The sequence below is a fragment of the Rhamphochromis longiceps genome, linkage group LG19 (genome assembly GCF_057381845.1).
Source record: "Rhamphochromis longiceps isolate RC_006_pf linkage group LG19, R_longiceps_female_GT1.1, whole genome shotgun sequence".
Lineage (NCBI taxonomy): Eukaryota > Metazoa > Chordata > Actinopteri > Cichliformes > Cichlidae > Rhamphochromis > Rhamphochromis longiceps.
The window spans coordinates 28,263,069-28,281,727 of NC_140575.1; the positions used below are offsets into that span (position 1 = coordinate 28,263,069).

Below are 18,659 nucleotides of genomic sequence, written 5' to 3' on the forward strand. Positions count from 1 at the left end.
AGAGATCACTCCCTCAGCTACATTAGTTTCTTAATCTTTTAGACGCCTGTTGAAGGCCAAATGGTTTGTTTCAGATTTCACTAATGTAAGAACTCTTCGTTTTGTGCCTTGAAAATATGTCGCTGAGATAATCACAATTGTAGCTGAACTAATAAACTACACAAAGGATGCTTCTTCACCCAAGGGCAGGAAGACGCTGCCTTATCTTGGTCTGTACTGGTTTAAACTGATAATCTGCTGTCTCATGAATTTTACCCTCTATATAAACTGTTGTACTTGTGAATAAAGTTGAGTCACTTTGGGAAGACAATCTAAAGCAGTCTCTGTTTTCTTGTTCTCCCAAGCTGCTCCCGAGCTGCTCGTACTAACACGCTGAATGGCATGCTTGAATATTACTTGAGAATATATTTGACTGTGTTACAGACTAAGGGACATTCTCTGCTGATAGGTGAAGGTACATTCTCTGCTGATAGACGTCCACGCCTCGGAGGAAGCCGGTCCACGGAGTAGGCCCTGGAAACAGTTTCCTTCAATAATATGCCATAAACGTAAGAAAAAAAGGGGGAAAATAGAAATGTGTTGAAAACACGTTTAAAGCTAAAAAGTACTGAATTGAATTCACCATAACATTTCTGTCTGTTCAGGAATGAAAGTAAATAACAGCAATTTGGGATCTAAAAAATGAAGATAATAACAATAATAAAAAATAAACGACATATGCTTTGTTACAGCGTACTTTACATTGGGTAGTGGCCTAATAAATTTATTAAGCAATGAAATTCACCGCTGTGTTCTGTCAATTAGTTTCTCGATAAATACCATGAGATTGAATCAGCCAGCTGGTAATGAAAATTAAAAATGAGTTTGTTTGTTTTTTAATACAGACCTATGAGCGGTTTAGCTAAATATGTAAAACCCACTGGGGTCACCCCACTGGTTGCCTTGGTAGCACCAGAGGTTTGGTATCGAACACTAAATTAACCTTAGCTACGCAATAGAAGACACGACGAAGACGTGGATACGTATCTTAATACTACACCTCTCATGTGGAAGAACTGAGAAGCTGTCTCCAGTTACGTCTCCGGAGGCCAACAGAGCTGACACATTAACTTCTGACACCAAGGGCCACCGCTGTTTGTTGTTTGAAATCGTTCCCATTAGCTAACACAAGTATGCCCAGCACAACAGGGAGAAGTGACTTGCCACCCACAAAAATAATCGTCGTCTACAGGAACGGAGATGCCTATTTTCCCGGCAGGAAAGTAGTTGTGAATCCGCGGTACGTGCCATACTTTGACAACTTTTTGACATCTCTGACCAAAGGGATTGAAGCACCTTTTGGCGCTGTGAGGAGGCTCTACACCGCCACACAAGGCCACCAAGTTCACCATCTGGATGACCTTCAGCACGGGAGTGAGTATGTCGCGGCCGGAAATGAGGCGTTCAAGAAACTGAAGTAAGTGTCATGTTTTAGGGGTGTCCTGTCTGAGTTTACTTGTATATACTGGAATCTACAGGTTTTTTCTTTAGCTTCATTTGTTGGCAAGGGGATTTGACTAGGCTGGTACTTAATATTCATTAAAACGCTCTGAATATGTCAGCTTATCTTAAATAAAGTCTAATCTGTCTTTAAATGTGATCTTTTGGACCCAGTATTTTAGTCTAGTCAGCAGAGCACTGATCTTGAGCATACTTTTACATATATAACTATTTGATTTCAATTAGTTTTATCAGATCTAAAGATGCCTTACACCCACATCCTTGCATAAGTTTCCTTGTACCTAAAGGTAATTTGATTTTTTTATTGCCTTCAAGTTATTGTGAAATAGCAGCCAAGAAGCCACAGAATAAGAAAAAAGAACAGGTAGGAGCAATGTTTTGTGTGTGTGGTCAGTTATAGTGAAACTTTTTTCATGTGTCCTTGTTTTAAGTTTAACCATTCTGCCTGAATGCTGATGCCATCCTTAAAATCTAAGTTGCTCATGAAGGTCCTGTCGAGACACATAAGATTAGATTTTGAGTGACGTGCTGAAAAAAAAACCCCCACTCAGTTCCTCCTTTATGAAATTTTCAGATCCAACCTGTTGTTCACAGCAGGATAGTAGTTTCTGCCCGCTGGAAGAGAACTGCTGATGAGTCTTGCACAATAAAGTGAGTATTGATTTTAAACTGCATACATATTTTTCCACGGTGTTAAAAGAATAATGTTCTCTGCCGTGCTGTGCAATGCAAGAAACAATTCCATTTATTTATTCATGGATCTTTGTGTGTCGTGTTTTGTTTCATAGTGTCTTCACCAACGGAGAAGTGCTGGTTCCTCCAGCTCGAATACGGATCCCAAAGTATACCCTTAGAAGCTGGGAAAACGTTTTAGCTATGGTGACAGAGAAAGTGCGTCTTCGCACGGGTGCTGTTTTCAGGTAATGTCAGGACATTTAGTCATACATCATTTTTAAACTAGTTAACTGGAGTATCAGTGAAGGTTGTTTTCCTCTTGCCTTCTAATTTAGAACGTAATGTGATTAGTGGACACTTTACAGTCAATTTAAATGCAGAAAAATGATACTTGGGAAGGAGAGTAGAGGGACTTTTGCAATTAATTAGAGATCGAGACCATGTGTGGTTGTGATGTATTCAATAGATTTCATTCAGGCAAAGACGTAGCTGAAACTATCACTAAACATTACTGCAGTGAGTTGTTTTTCTTTATTTGAGCTTTCAGGCTTTGCACATTAAATGGACACCCTGTCTCCGGTCCCACTGAACTGGAGAACAACCACTACTATGTTGCAGTCGGTTCAGAAAAGTTTAAGGCTCTCCCATATTACCAGTGTGTCCCCAGGAGGGATTTGCTTAGGGAAAATAACATGACTGAAGGGTACGAGATGTGATCTTTCATGGCTTTTTCTATATGTCCAGAATAAACACTGGATTTGATTTTATTTCGATAAAGAAAGCAAAAATGTGTTTGTCAGTATTGTTTTTCCTTTTCTTCCCTGCAGCCAAGGCATCCTGCCCAGTACCAAAATCAAAAGATGTGCAAAGAATGTGGTGAGTGTTGATGCACTTTGCCATCTGGTCCTTCACGTTCTCCTAACGTGCTAAATTGGTACCCTTTTCCCCCTGAACTCCCTCCGGGTCATTGTTGTAACACTTTGTTAGACTCACAGTTGAAAAGCGTATCTTTGCACACACAGCATTTCAATTAACATTTCCCACGTGTGAGACTTGTTGTGGGGGCGCAATTCGTTATGAAACACCACTATCATCTATCACTGTCTGCAGGAGGCATTGAGTTACCGTTGCTTTCCAGTTTGATGGGTAATTCCCACAGAGACAGGCTGGCCCACTTGATCAAGTGCAGTGAGCCTCATAGACAGATCATATGCACAAGGGGGACTTCGTTTACAGCAAACTAAAAGAAAAAGAAATCTCTTATTCAAACAAGAGCTGGGACTATTTGTATTGTGATTAAGTTGACAGTGAAATGCTGCGAACCCATACGGGGATTGCGCTGCTGTGGGCCCGAGATGAACACCAAATCACGTGATGAAGATGAGAACATGCCCACTCAGCAGGTCTAGGTAGAGATGGGCCCCACTGTGACAAATGTGCCTGACATGTGATTTTTATAACCATGAAAGATGACAGTGCTCTGGCAGATGTCAATTTTTGTTAGATATAGAAAAATGTCCCTTGCTTTATCTCCAGCTTTATCTGCATTGGATTGCCTTTGAATTTAGAAATAATTTGAATATTTATTAGTTATATATAAAAGATCTCTTCATTATATTAACAGCTATGCAGCCATAAAGCAGTAGATGAAAATTACATTGTTACGCAACTTTGCTTATCTGATACATTAGCTAATAAGACACAACAACCACAACTTTTGCCATTTCACTTAGTACCATGAGGTGGAGACAGAGACAGAGCTATGCCTGTGTTTTGCATCCTTCGTTTCAGTGTAGTGTTAGTCATTCACTAGACATGAGGCTGCCACATTTTACTTTCCTCGCCTCTGTGTCTGATCCCTCATGAATTTGTAAACATGATCTGACCAGTTAATAAGGGCCTTTCAGAGGGGGAGATATGCAAGTGACAAAAAATTACCCAATCTGTCTTGATCTGTCAGCTGTTTAGCTTACTGATTACACATACATTTATAGGGTCGTGTCCATCATTAATTTCAGTTTGACCTCACAAAACAACAGCAGTCTGATTTGAAACGCCCGTAAAAAAAGACCCTTTAAACATGCCCACTGAGGTTGTGTAAAATGTAACCTTGCTCTGCACGGGAGCCGTGTCTGTCCTGTCCGCACCGGCGGCGGACCCGTTTCTGCACTGCTGGACGGGACATCTGGTGTGGAGCAACCACCGACTAAACTGACAGCTCTGCAGAGTGTAATAATGAAACTCTCCAGCACATCGTGTTCCCATTGGAAGCAAGCATGCTGTATATGCTGAGTTAAGTGTTTTACAGACATGATGAGGTAGAAACTTTTGAGGTAGACATAGCATAAAGAGAAGATTAATAGGGGAGAGAGGAATACAAAGAGACAAAGCGAAAAAGAGAACAACGGCGTGCATCGTGCAGTACACTTAGTTATTATGGCAATCGTTATTATGGCAGTTAAGCAGTGCTTTATATGTGCTCCACATAAAGAGCCCTGTGTAAAAAAAAAAAAAAAAAAGCCCAGAAAGGCTGACTAAACCTTTAATATCTGTGCTTTCTGACATCATTGATGATTTGCTGCTTCTCCTCGTTTCCTCTGTTTCCCATGTATGAGCTCATTGGTTAGGGGAAATAGCAATGCCCCGAGGAAGACTTTACCCCCTCGCTGCTGCCAGTGTGTCTACTCACTGAGGACTCGGCCCTGGGAGTGGCTCAGACTGATATCACAGTCAGTATGGCTGGAGGCTGGTCAGTCCAATTGTTTAGGACCCCCTTTTTTCCCCTGGCTATCATATCACCGTGTCCTCTTGTTGACTCCAGTTTTTGGCCACACGAGAGAGCCACAGATTACTTGCTGTCCAGCCCTCCTGAGCCCCCTTCACACTAACTCTAGCACTCTCTTTGTCTTTCTCTCTCTCTGTCTCTGGAGCCTGATGACACACACAGTTGTCTGCTCCCGCAGGACCTGGTACTGTAGATATGTAATGCAGACCGAGAGGCTATACTGTATGACCTCAGCTTTTCCACTGCCATGTCTCTACTTCTGCTGCTGCTTGTTTTTGCAATCTTCCGGCTCCTTCAGCACCCCTCGTCCTCTGCTTTCTCCTCCCCTGTGCCCTGCTTGCCACTCTCCCTGAGCGAGACAGCTTTGGATTGAGCTCGGTTTATTTAAATACCATCTATTTACATCTCACCGCAAGCAAGAAAACAAGCTGCTCAATATTTGATGGGCCAGATAGAGTTTGATTTAAAACTTTATCGCAAAGTTGTTTCACATCACTCGCAGATGAACCGAGGTTACAGGAGCTGAATTAGCAGCTTATCACCGCGACGGTGCCACTGCTCCTTTGTCTTTGATCTCATGCGGCCGCGGACACCGCCACACTAGAACATGAACTCTCTTTCAACTCTCCTCCTCTGAATATAGCAGACAAACTTCACACTTCTTTTGTTCTTTTACTTTTTTTTTTCTCCCTCAGCCCACTAACGGCTGTATAAATTCAAAAGAATATCAACAGACTTTGCCTCTGCATTAAAATAAGCAAACAAGTGCAGAAACAACGCCGCTATTCCCCGGACTCCATGTTAGTGAGCTTGCAAACACCACTGCCAGAAGTGTATTCTGGTGGAAGCCCGAGATCACTACACTATCCCCCGAGCCAGCCCAGGGATCCTGCAGTAAAGAGCACTGTAGCTGAAAAGTCACATTAAGTCAGCTCTCTCTCTCGATCTCTATGTCTGTGTCTCTCATTCTCTGTAAGGGAGACATACCTCACCTTGCTACCTGCGGAGGGGATGAGGAGCCTGCGAGGAGAAAATTGCCTTTTGTGGAAGCATTAATTCAGATGTGTACCCTGCTGTCTGAACATCACTGAACTCTCCCCACTGCTCTCTCTCTCTCTTCTCTTCCTCTCTCACTCCTTTGCTCTCCCACCATGCAACTGAGTCCCAAACCTTTTTTTTCCTCCCCTCCCCATCAATAACCTTCTGCTGTCTGCTGCTGAAGAATAAGTTATTCCCTACGACTCCCTCCCTTTCCCTTTAAGCTTGTTTGGATTTTCATTGTTTGATCTGGGTTGATAAATAAGACAAATGCAGTTAGAAATTCATGGCTGCCCTATTTCATCAATAAATGATTAGTTTGCCACGCTCCCTAGTGATTGATAGGTTGTGCACGGGATGTATTGGAACCAGATGAATTCAATACAGTAGGAGTCAGCGGGGAGTTACAAAACATATCAGCTCATGAAAAATTGAGGTCAATGGAAAATGTAAAAAAGCTGCTGAAAAAAGAGGAGAAACAAGCCTTCCTGTCTTGTTTTCTTGTTTTACTTCTTCCTCTTTACAAAATGAGCGATAAGTCAATGATGAATCACAGACCGAATGTGAGGACATATACCTTAATCCGGGCCTCTCTGCTCTCCTCTCTTTTGTACCTCCATGTGGTTTGCTCAGACAAGCTCTGGAGAAGACCTTGAGCACACAGCCAGGGGCCAGACAAAGAAACTCACAGCCAAGGCAGAGAGAACCAAACAACAAGGGCAGGTGTCCAAGAACCCAGTTCTCTTCCCCCCAGTGGGTAAGCAGAGCACTATAGAAATATTGTCTTTACTGCCTCGCTCTCTAGCCCCTCTGTCCGCAGAGTTTTTGTTTTCTTTCTTTTTTGTTGTTGTTGCTGTTCTTCAACACTTTCTTCTTCGCTATGATGACAGAAAGAAACGTGTTGGATTTTGAAGACCATCTATGCGCTTTGTGTAAAGCATGTTTGTGTTTGCAACTGTACATTTGTAAGTCTTCTGTGTGTGTAAGTAAAGAGATGTAACTCCTAGTCTGTGCTGATAATGCAGAAAATCTGCCATTTGGCAGGTGAAGGAGATTTCTTTGGAATCTCAGCCTGTTCTTTTTAAGTCCAAACAGAACAGAGCTGTGCGCCGTTTCAAAGGAACACTGCTCTTTTCTGTGAATATTAATAAAGAAAAAGACTTCAAACACTATCAAGGGGGCTTAAATCATAGATGAATTCAATCAGGCCATTTTGTTGAATACGTATCCTGAAAGCCTGGTTAACTATCTAGGGGGAAACAAAAATGCTCTTATTTTCTCTTGATGCAGGAATCAAGATGGTAATGAGTTATTAATCTTAAGCAACACTGACAGAAGTAAAGACAAATATTCTTTGTGTGCTTTAAATGTGATACTCAGTATATCAATAATAATAACACTGTCTGTATCTACTCATGCAGTTGTTGTTGTGCCATCTGTGCGCAGTAGTACGATTGCTTCACTTGAAAAACACATACTGGTATGGTAGCATTCGCAGGCTAATTGCTACTGTTTGAATCCTGCCATGATTTCATATGTTGTGACTGAGATACTCAGTTCTCAGGACACATTTCTGCTTACTACTGTATCTGTAACCACATTAGCAAAGTCCCTAAAGTTAAAAAGCAAAGTTTTATGTCTTCTTTATAATTATATCAGCTCTTAAAACCCTTCATACAGACAATAGCTCTGTGCAGTGTTCACAAGATTAATCTGGAATGAGGTCAGAGATTTAAGACTTTTTATAGATTTCTAGACAAAAAAGTAATTCTAAGCTTTTTTGTGGTTGTGTAAATGTCTCTTTTCACTTAACACATGAAGCAGAGGCATTTTTTGTTTACATTGTCTTTTAGTGTTTTCGATGATAAATCTTGCATGTGTGGTTATTTATTATTTAAATTAAATTACTTAGGGCAATTGAAGTAGATTTAAGTTCAAGAGCATGTTTCATTATTCACATTCTACGCCGTATCAGATCTAGCAGACGAAAAGGAATTTGTTTACAAGGGTGACGTTGCTGTATGAGGCACGTCCCCACATGCATCAAGAGCAGCCTGTCACTGTCAGGATGTAACCCTGGACCAAAAGTTCACGCCGGCTGGCCATATTTGTGGCAGGGCAGCTGTGGCTTTCTGTGGCCCTTAAGTCTGGGGGACCACTATAAATAAATAAATGGCTTGACAGCAACATTGATCTCTTGTGAAGTTGAACAGGAGTAGAGAGGAGAGAGAAAGCGAGTGTGTAGAAGAATGAGACGGCGACTGCCAGCAGATGAGGTAATTGTGATTAATCACTTTTCTCAGAGGGCAGCGTGTTCAATGCACAAAACAAAAGGAGTGAGATGGCAGGAGCAGCAGAGGTGCAGGAAGACCGCCAGTTGAAGGTGGATCTGCCAATTGATCAGGTAAAACATAATCCCATACTGTAGCGCTACAGTCTGATGAGGTCCTTAAAGCTCGCAGTTATTTAACAGCTTGGCCTGATATCAGACAGGAAATAAGAAGTGATTTGAGTGTGAAAACACAGCACTGCCAGAGAAAAACATAACCCACGTGAACATGGAGAAACATGTAAAGCTCCTTGGCTCCTTGCGGATTTTATTACGCTTTATATGTCAGTTATTATAATTTTTACAGCTCGTCATTGGAGACACACTAAAGTATACAAGTTGATCATCACAACAAGCTGTTTGCATTTGATGTAAAATGAAAGGGTTAGATGAAAGACGTGCCTGCAGCTTTAGTAACCTCTCTCCCCCCATCGGTGTTCTTCCTATTAAGCTTTACCTTTCTGTATGTTTCCCAACATCAAACGGAATTGCGAATATACTTCTAGTACAGTATAATACTATTTTCTGCTCAGAATAAGGGCTCATGAATGCTCAGCAGAACAAGCTACATAAATATATAAATATTGTAAAATCAATACAGCACTACAGTACAGTGTAAGCCAAAGGGGATCTTGTGTGTTTTTTCCCCCTCCCTGCAGGTTGAGGCCAAGATAGTTGAAGAGGAGTATGAAGATGGGAATCGTTGTGCGAGTTCCTGCAAGGCCTCCCTCCGTAATTCAGATGACTCGAGTACGCAAAGGTCTTCCACCACAGATTCCGGGAAAAATGTAAGTACACTTATTATTAGTTTAATGCAGTTAGTATTTCACATTCAGTTCATTTTTACTTTATTATTATGTCCAATTTTCTCATTTCCTTTTGGATTAGGTCACATAAAAAATGGTCTAACCAGCAATTATGGTAATGATCATTTCCATAATTGTAATAGGGTCACATAGACCTGCTTTCAGCAACTATACTTTCACTTAATGCACGTGTAACATTTTTTTCTGTCTCCATGGTTATTTTGGTGTATTTGCTATTTACTAACACAATCTTTCTAAGGGGCAGAAGGGAACATTAAAAGGTACAGAACACATTACTAGTACTACAAAGGATTTAAATTACCTGTGTCTCAGTTACGTTTTTGTAGGACGCGTTTAGAGCCAAGCTGTCGCCCCAGATACTGCAAATCATGGAGTTTTCATGGTTGAAAAAGAGGCCCATAATAATAATATGCAGTTGTATTTGATGTCTGCCCTTTACTCTGGTTATTGTGCGCATTAACATTGATGAAGTGGCGAGTGAGCTGTGTATACAGATGTTGTTGCACGGATCTGTGGTCCCCCCGAAATTACGCTCATTTAAATAAACTTATTTTGCTCTAATAATCCTCGAGGGACAGCGATATGAAGCCGTGTAACTGTGATAAATGCACACAATAGTTGGGTGATATTACTATTCCATGCAATTTCATTCGGCTTTGAAATGAGAAGATATTGAGTCTTATTTAAGCAATCAATAACCTAGAACATTTCGTTTTAATGAAAACTATAATTTTAAGCAGTGGCAATTACACCGTAGGGGAATGTTTTGGTGTGGTGATGATTTTGCTGCCGTATGCACTTTTGCAATAAAGATATTCTTCGTGGGATAATTATTGACTTCTGGGGGTCGGTTATGACCCTGGCTAAAGACCTCATCAATAGCTTAATTCATTACTTATCACTTTTAGTCATACATGAATATTGCTGATTCAGATTTACTATGGATTGGGGTGGAGTGACCATTAGATAATGGGAAATAATAATAATGATAATCCCTGTATGGACTCAGCTATGTTTGCAATAATCATCTTGCCAAGTAGCTTTTGATCTGTCAGCGAATGGAGAGTGGCATAAGATGGAATTTTAGCTGAAAGAACAAATCCTAAGCAAAAATAACTCTAGTTTGCAGTAAAAGTGTGTCAGCACTTTTAATCAGACCAGCTGCCTTACCAAACTTTGATTTGTTTATGTTCATTAATGTTTTATCAGCACTGTACTTACATTATAGTTAAATGCCTTTGTCAAGCCAGAAATAATAGCTCTGCAGGTAAGACTTACCTTACCTAACGTCTAATCATCCTTCATGCATACTCATACTTGTTTTTTCCCACTGAGGCCAAACAAGCTGTCGCTGTCTCGTTGTCAGCAACCTCATCATTTAGAGGGCTGTGAATAATAATGAGGGATAACTGCACTGCTATGACTCATACTTTCAGCTGAGTCCAGACAGATTTCCTCCCACTCCGGTGCTCGTGAAATGCCCCGTGTACTCTGTATACGTGCATGTATATGGTAGATATTGATGACCAAATTCAATTACATGATTACATTTTCAGTTGAAGCTTTAAATGATTTATTGCAGTGCATTTAAATAGTGAATACATTTGCAGACAGTACAGCGGTGAGGCGGTGCTGTGCATGTGGTATTGACCTGTGTGGTCCAGGCCAAGGAAAGAATAACGAGATTCAGCGTCTCTGCCAAGTGGAGATGTCCGCTGAGAGTGAACACAGGCTATCTTGGTGTTAGGAAGCAAAGGATGGCGGGCTGGAGCTTGATGCACATTTATCAAAGCTGCTCTTACACTCACTCCACTGACTTTTGTTGGGCTCTCTGCAGGTTGGCTTTTCCTTTAGAGTGCACTCTGTTAAGGATCTGATTGATTTCATGACGGCCTACTCTGTCTGTATTGTAGATGTCATACACTTTGAGGAAATGTGGACAAGGGTAGATTTGTACTCACCAGTGTAATATTGTGTTCACAATTATCATTTGTTTTGATTTAACAGTATCGGCTGATTTATCAGCCAGTCGGCTAAGCATTTTTTCTTAATTAATATTGTTGGAAATGCCAATGAAACTAGGTATGCTTGATCAATTGCCTTCCTCTCCTTAAGAATTTTGTGATAAAAAAAATCAAATCAATATTGACCACACCATTGATCCATTCCTCTTCTTTCTCCGTTGCATTTGTCTTTCATCTGTTTTCCTGCTGCTCTTCCATGAAGCTTAGGTTAGCCATTTCATAGACCTTAGTCTCCACATGCAAGGTCAACTATAATCAACTCTAGACAATGTCACCGCCTTGCTTTTCCAGAGAGCTAAGCGGAGGAAGACGACTCCTCTGGGCTTTTAAGGACCTGCAGTATTATACCATTCAATTACTGTTCATTAGACAGTGTACAGCCATTAATCAGACTGAGATGTTCTGCTAGTCCTCAGCGGGGACAATGAACTGGGGAAATTTATTCTGGCTTCCTGTCTAGGCCACTGTTTAGTGGTAGGGAGAGAGATGACACATGGGAGCGCGCTGAAGCTTTCAGTGCTTCACTCTCCCTGGTATCTGTTTTCAAGTGAACTTCTTCACTTCATGCAGCCCCGTCGCTGAGTTTCAAAAACACGGGCTTTGTCAGAGATTTACTGCATATGTGGGAGAGTATTACAAATCTGATATATCACCGAAAGGGGAGAAAGCTGACAGATTAACTGATTAGCGCTTCATATGCATTGAATATGACTAGATGATGATATGAAAAGTGGATTTATGTTTTCCAGGAGGCTAAAGAGAGGGAGGCGTCTTCCAAGCTCGGCAGAACACGGTCGCAGATGTCCCTGTTTTTCAAGGGTATGTTCATCAAAGCATAAAGCCTGGTAGGAGATCAGTGGCAGCCCCCATGTTCCTCTCCACAGCACCTAATGCACCCATAAAGAGACCGCTAATACACTCGGCATTACCAGTTCCTCCCTGACATTGCATGTCGCTGGAACCGCAACCACCTCTCAACATCTGGGAGAGCTTTATAGCGTGCTTTATGGAGAGCATGTGGTTGAGTTTTTTTTCTTTTTGACTAATCTAAGATGACTTATTCTAGTATTAAAGGCACCTGCACATCAAGGTGTGCCATGCTCAGGGCTGGCATTGTTCACCACTCTTTATATTTCCCATGTTGTTTGCAATCTTGAACCATTCAGACAGAATAAGAATTATACATACTTATGTTACCATTAGGAAAAAAATTTTTTTAATTGGCTTTACATGAGCTGGCCTTTATATAATTATTTAAAAAAGAACATATCTGAATGAATTATGAAAAAAATGTACCATGAACTTTTTTTCCCCTTTTTATGGAGGTGAGAGTAACCTAGCTGAACCTCAACCAAAACAATGACATTCTCCTTTCTTGGGGAATGTGCCTTGCAGTTGGTTCAAGCAATTTCGTTATAATTGCCTACAGAACATTGGCTTTGATTTTTAGGACCATTCACTGGTTTCACAATATCGTCTTCTGTCCCTGGAGGAAATTCCGAAGGTGACTAAATAAAGCAGGATGCGAATCCCTGCAGGTGGTTATCTCTGTCTGCCCTTCAGTTTGAGGTTCGCTCTGTCGGTGTCCAGGAAATCACTGCATCCAGCGCTAACAGCGGGCCTCCTACCTCCCTCATCTGCCATCCATATACACTCACATATGCACAGAGTTATCTAACAGACAGGAGGTTAGATTAAATGTTTCTCTTATACAGCTGCACATGATTTTTGTGTACATACATGCATTCTCTTTCAATTATCTTCATATTGATAGTAGCAGAGGATGCAAGGCAGCCCCGTACACTCCAGTGAGTGATTTCCCTGCAGAATATCAGTGGGCACTACAGGGGGCATTCGAAATAAATCACAGCACGTTATTGCTTGCCGACTTGAGACCCACATCCACATTTTTCTGTCCCTATCACATTGCGTTGTTGTTGCTGTTTATGAATTGTTCTGCATCATTCATACCTCATATTCTCCAGCTGTCACAGTGGATCTGCAGATGACACAGATGCACAGCATAACTGGAGAGTCAGCGGAGGGAATAGGGATGTGATAGGAAATGCAAGTTATCTCTAACAGAATCATACCTGCCTGCCACCTGCTTTGCATCAAAATGTCAATATGTGAACGAGTTTTTATTCTAGAAGGTTTTTTTGGCACAGTTTTCTAAGAGCAAATCAACCATCAAAGCATTTGGCCTGCTTTTTTCCACATTTTTTTTTAACTCAGGAGAATTGCGTCTTGATGTCCACATATAATAGGAAGAGAAACTGGCTTCAGTTTGGTGGAGATTCTCCTTCAAAAGTTATTGGCACCATGTACAATGGCTTTATAATTTATGAGAACTGTTAGGCCCTCTGACAGAAGTTGTAAACCATCTTGACTGATTGGGTAGATATAGGATGTGTGCAGTCATGGCATATTGTTGCCTGCATGTGCGTGCGGCATGCACAGTTCCACGGCTTGCTCTGTCACAGATAAATTACTCCACACAGTCAAATTAAGTTGTTGTAAATCACCTCGTGGACCCGAGACTAGTCCTGAGTGACGACCTTTACGCCTATTTGACTTTAACTCTTATTTATGTTAATCACATCTGTATTATGCCCACAGTAAAACTGTGTCATATTTGAAAAGGTCATTGTTTTCTGGAAAAGAATAGAACTGTGACACACACACACACACACACACAAGCTTTGTTTATTAGCACGTGAAGTAAGACTTCAAAATTTTGCATGGTTACCAGTTTTTGTGTTTTTCTTTTTCAAACTCTTTTTACAGGAAGAAAATTGAAACTTCAACATTAGTTGTTTAGATCTGCATGAGATTCACTCCAGAGGTATGCTCTATAAAAACACTATAAATGATTTCATCGATTGAACTTTTAGCTCAAATGCACAAAATATATTGTTGTGTAGTCGAGCTGCATATAAAGCACAGCAGTGTTCATTAATCATACAGCATGTACAAATTATAACAATTTGTGCACGTTACGATTACCTGGTGGGAAATGATTATGAAATCCCCGTACGAAGAGTCTGATTATAGCTTTGGCAGTAAATAATCTCATGTTCAATGGCTGTTAATCCCGTTTACTACAGAATATATAGCATATTCTTCATTTGCTTTTTATTATCTTTCAGTTTTTATTAAATCAAATATCAGACTGTCTCCACTTCCAATGACAAAAAGCAGCCTTTCTTCAAAGTTGGAAGAAAACATATGCTTTTCTTCTTATTCAGCATATACATGTCGTGAGTGGCCTTCAAGAAGCTGCGCGTCTCAATAGCAGTATGTTTTTTTTCTCTATAATTTACCATGGTGAAGAATAAGAAGGACCAAAGGCTGTGTGTTAGAAATCAGCCATTGTGATGTGAAAGAGGCATCTGTGTGTGATCTTCGCAACACTTGAGACGACAGGCTCTGTGAAGTGCACCACTGCCCAGTTACACATGAGCTTTGATTGCTAGTTTGTTCTGTGCGTAGCCCCATAGCTTTGAACTGTGTCTCAAGATGAAAGCCAACCTTGTCCACAGTATGTCCACTGCAGACCGCTGCTGTTGCTTATTTGCTTCAGGCATGATCAAGAGCTTTGGGACTATTCTTTTTTTACAGTTTTTTACCATACTGCATTATGTATAATTTATCATACAGTGGATCCTGAGACAGCACCCTGTCTCCACTCCATTTTAATTTAAAGCCTCTTCTCTCTTTCCGTATCTTGCATTGACTGTGGTCAGTGTATGATACCACTCAGGTATGTCTTTGTTGTGTCCAGTTAACAGACTTTGATATTTGTGGCATTGGAGCATGCCCACAAAAAAAAGAAGAAAAACTCAGTTCCTTTTCTCTCTCTCTCTCTCTTGTCCTCTCTTTGCAACCCTCTCTCTGTTTCTCAGAATCATAGAATACAGTGTCACACTGCTAAGGACCAGACGTCCTCATTCTCTTCTGTCTCAAGAAGCCAGCTGCTCATGTATAAGATGAAACAGTGTTATAAACCAAATAAAAATGTCTTTTCTCCTGACAGCCCCGGCGTGAATATATGGCCTCTTATTCCAGTGAATATATTGCATAATTATGTATGGTTATGAATATTACATGGAGCCTCACACTGGGTGCATGGTAAGACGCCTAATTGCAGAGTTTAATTATTAAGAAGCAAAGGTCCTGAGCGGGCTTTGCGAGAAGCACTTTTGATAAATTATTTTTTGCAGTTTTCTGATGAATTATTTTGGGGGCTTGTGTCTAATCAGCGGGCATAGTGGACGGCGTAACTGCTCTTGAGAGGGACTTATCTTCCCATGGAGAGGAATTACTATGCTGATTAAATCCACTGAAATCAACTAATAACTTAATGATATTGGAGTGGCCCAAAAAAAAAAAAAAAAAAAAAAGAATCATTGCCTCTCATAGTGCTGGCCATGAATAACACAAGGGCACAGTGATGGGTAGAATGAGGGCTATTGCTGTTGACCTTGGGGCACAGCTTTAATATTTCTCTGTAACACGAGGGAGGGAAAGTGTGTGATGGTATGTACTAAAGCAAACCTCATTTTAAATAGTGTCATAGTGCTTTACTTTATACTTCATATAAAGCACTTCAAGGAAAAAGTCCAGAGAGGCTGACTAAACAAGGAATAATAAACTAGATCACCCTCAAGTACTGCCAAATCCACAAAGCACAGTTGCTTGTGTAACTACAGCACTTTGCTACAGCCACATCTTCCTCTCCAGCATGTACTATAGCTTAGACACCCACACAGTGTTGCTCAAGTGTTATATATTCACTTCAAATGCTCACTGCATTGAGAAAAGTTTAAGGGTTGACCTCAGTTTTATGTCAAAAGACATTTCAAAAATGGATAAAGCAGACTTCTCCGCATGTTACCTCAAATACAGAACTATTGCACTTGATGTATTCTTCCATAAAAACTAATGGCTGTAATGCTGACAGTAAGAGTCACTGACCCACTTAATCACAGTTCTATATCACGCTGTGATGTTGCGAAATTTAGTTCACTATAAATGTGGGATAAAATGCGAGGGAATAGCGGTGCTCCTTCCTTTCACCTCCTACAAAATGAATACTGGTCTAGCACATATGAAAGGGAGTGCAGCTGCTTTTCTTCAGATAGCACAAATATGTGAATAATTGATCGATATTGATGTGAAAATCACCTAAGTGTAACCAGGAGCTGTTTGTTTGGAAGCCTCCCATGGAGGGCAGGAGTCTAGCCATCTGCCAATAACACGTCAGTCATCGTGCGCGGCGGGCACTCTGACTGATTCACAGAGCTGAACAATTGTTCTCAGTGTGATGTTTCTGTAAATCACACATTCTGCTTTTAACCAATGCTTGACGCTTGCTTTGAATGTTTCAGGTTGGTTTCAGTCAGGGGTCCGCAATGCTGTCTGGAAGTAATGGGTATATACCGATTCGGTTTTCTAGTTGTTATATAATTGCAGTGATTATAAATTATAGATTTGTGTTTGCATTTAATCTATAGAACTCAGCGAAACAGATGATGCATCTACATACACAATGTAATACTCTGCAAAATTCTTGAGCCATGCCTCACTACACGGAAAGTCAGTATATAAGGAAAGGAAGAGTTTGTACAATCTAATGAGCTTGAAAGTCAGTATTGGGTGTTCTTTATCTCAACTCCCTTAGGCAGCTTTTGTGTAATTTCTTTGAGTAGTCTTCAGGAATAGTTTTCCAGGCCTTTTGTTCTGTTCTCTGTCAAGATAATCCCAAACTGCTTCAATAATGTTGAAGTCTGAGTTCTGGGGAGGCAAGTCCATGACTGATTGAGTTTCATTGTGTGTTTTTCAAACCTAATATACTTACTGTACTGACAGTGTGTTTGAAATCGGTGTCATGCTTAAATCAGACACGTTCCAGATGATGTTGCAGGGTGGATAAAAATCTGATGGTACTTTTCTGTCTTCATAATTCCAATCCAGTCTTGACAACCCTCCCCCCAACACTGGCCTCCTTAATGACCAAAAATTTCTCATTTGGATTCATCACTACATGATACCTTTGCCACTGATTTTTCACTCCAGTTTTTCTGTAATTTGGTTTACCTTAGCCTTTTCTCCCTGTTTTTTTCTACCTTCAGAGGGCTTCTATGTAGGCCTTTGCAAACAGTAGATGCAAAAACTTTCATTTGTCCTCCACTCGTCCAATTTCCTCAAACCTTGTTAAGAACACATTGCACACCATGCTGAGATATGCCACGTTGTTGGCTAATTATTATATGCTTTTGCTTTAGGTTCATCTCTTGAGTTAGATGTCTTTTTATGCTTGACTCATATAGGTCAGTGCTAAAGTATGTGACATAAAAAACACAAAAACATTTCTTTAAAAATGGTCAGGTACAAGGACTGAACTGAAAATGAGTGAAAAAGCAGCCATATCATGTCCACAGAAAGGCTTTTAAAGACTTTGAAAAAGCTTTAATACTCATCATTACTTTTTACAAGAATTACAAGAAAGTCTGGCTCCTTGGATATAAAATATAAAGAAGTGAGGGATGGTTCAAGACGTTTAGACAATACTGCACGTGTTGCTTTTTAATCTTTACCCAGCTAAATTAACGTATTTGGAAACAGTGTAAATGTAGCATATGGTAGTTGTGCTACTTGTACAACAGCCTTGTATGATAAGGTGTGGGGCAGCTTTGTGCAGGTAAAAAGTTACTTTAGTGCCTTTTTCCTAGTTACACGAAAGCTATTAGCATTTGTATCAGAAACGTATTTGAAAATTGCTGAAGGTCATTTTATACAGAGGCACCATGTGCCTTGAAACCTGCACAGATAGTTGGTGTTACAAAAAGGCCTTTTTACAGCTGACATCACCCAGAGCCACCAGGAGGCCACTTTTCCCTCACTCTGTTCTGTAGCTACCCACTGTCTAAAGCTAATGGCTGGTAACACAACTGAAAGCTCTCAGTCTGATAAGATAATATAGAGTCAGAGAGAAAGCAAGCGAGTTTAAGAGCGCTATATAAGTGGGATATATATTCAGACTATTCAACGATGAGGAAATGCTCTAAAAATAAAAAATAAAAAAACAAATGGAAAATGCTGCGATGATATCACTGAGCCCGGAATGCTGACGGCAGTGTTTTGAGTCACATCCAGATGGCTATGAAGCAGGGATGACAGTGGGAGCTGGGACTTACTGCTGTCCTCTCACCTGATGTCATGCTTAATAAAATAAATGAGGATGACATTATGCTTTGCAAACAGATTCATGAATTATAGAGCTTCGTTAAAAAAAATTACCTGTATTTTTATGATCATGACGTTCAGTGTTTACAGCTATTGTGAGTCACTGTCAAAGCAAGTTAGGTTGGCAAGATGCATTCATAGACTGTATGGGTGCATCTTACAGACGCAGATACCTGCTAACAAATAAATAAAAGAAAATTCACTGGAGAGTCTCCAACGCAAGTCCTGTTATT

General features: G+C 40.5%; 1 protein-coding gene across 2 annotated transcripts; it reads left to right on the forward strand.

The window, feature by feature from the left end:
* Positions 1-1,172: 1,172 nt before the first annotated feature.
* dcdc2c (doublecortin domain containing 2C) lies at positions 1,173-15,181 on the forward strand. Of its 2 annotated transcripts, XM_085392432.1 has the most exons (12): positions 1,173-1,456; positions 1,816-1,864; positions 2,075-2,151; positions 2,289-2,420; positions 2,723-2,878; positions 3,003-3,051; positions 6,632-6,755; positions 8,302-8,402; positions 8,987-9,115; positions 11,928-11,997; positions 13,966-14,023; positions 15,084-15,181. In XM_085392432.1, exons 1-11 carry the CDS (start codon positions 1,173-1,175, stop codon positions 13,989-13,991), a joined length of 1,197 nt encoding a protein of 398 aa, XP_085248558.1. In that variant the 3' UTR covers positions 13,992-14,023; positions 15,084-15,181. The 2 variants fall into 2 exon arrangements, with proteins under 2 accessions (XP_085248558.1, XP_085248559.1); XM_085392433.1 differs by lacking the exons at positions 13,966-14,023; positions 15,084-15,181 and adding an exon at positions 4,394-4,402 and having other exon boundaries at positions 11,928-12,017.
* Positions 15,182-18,659: the final 3,478 nt, after the last annotated feature.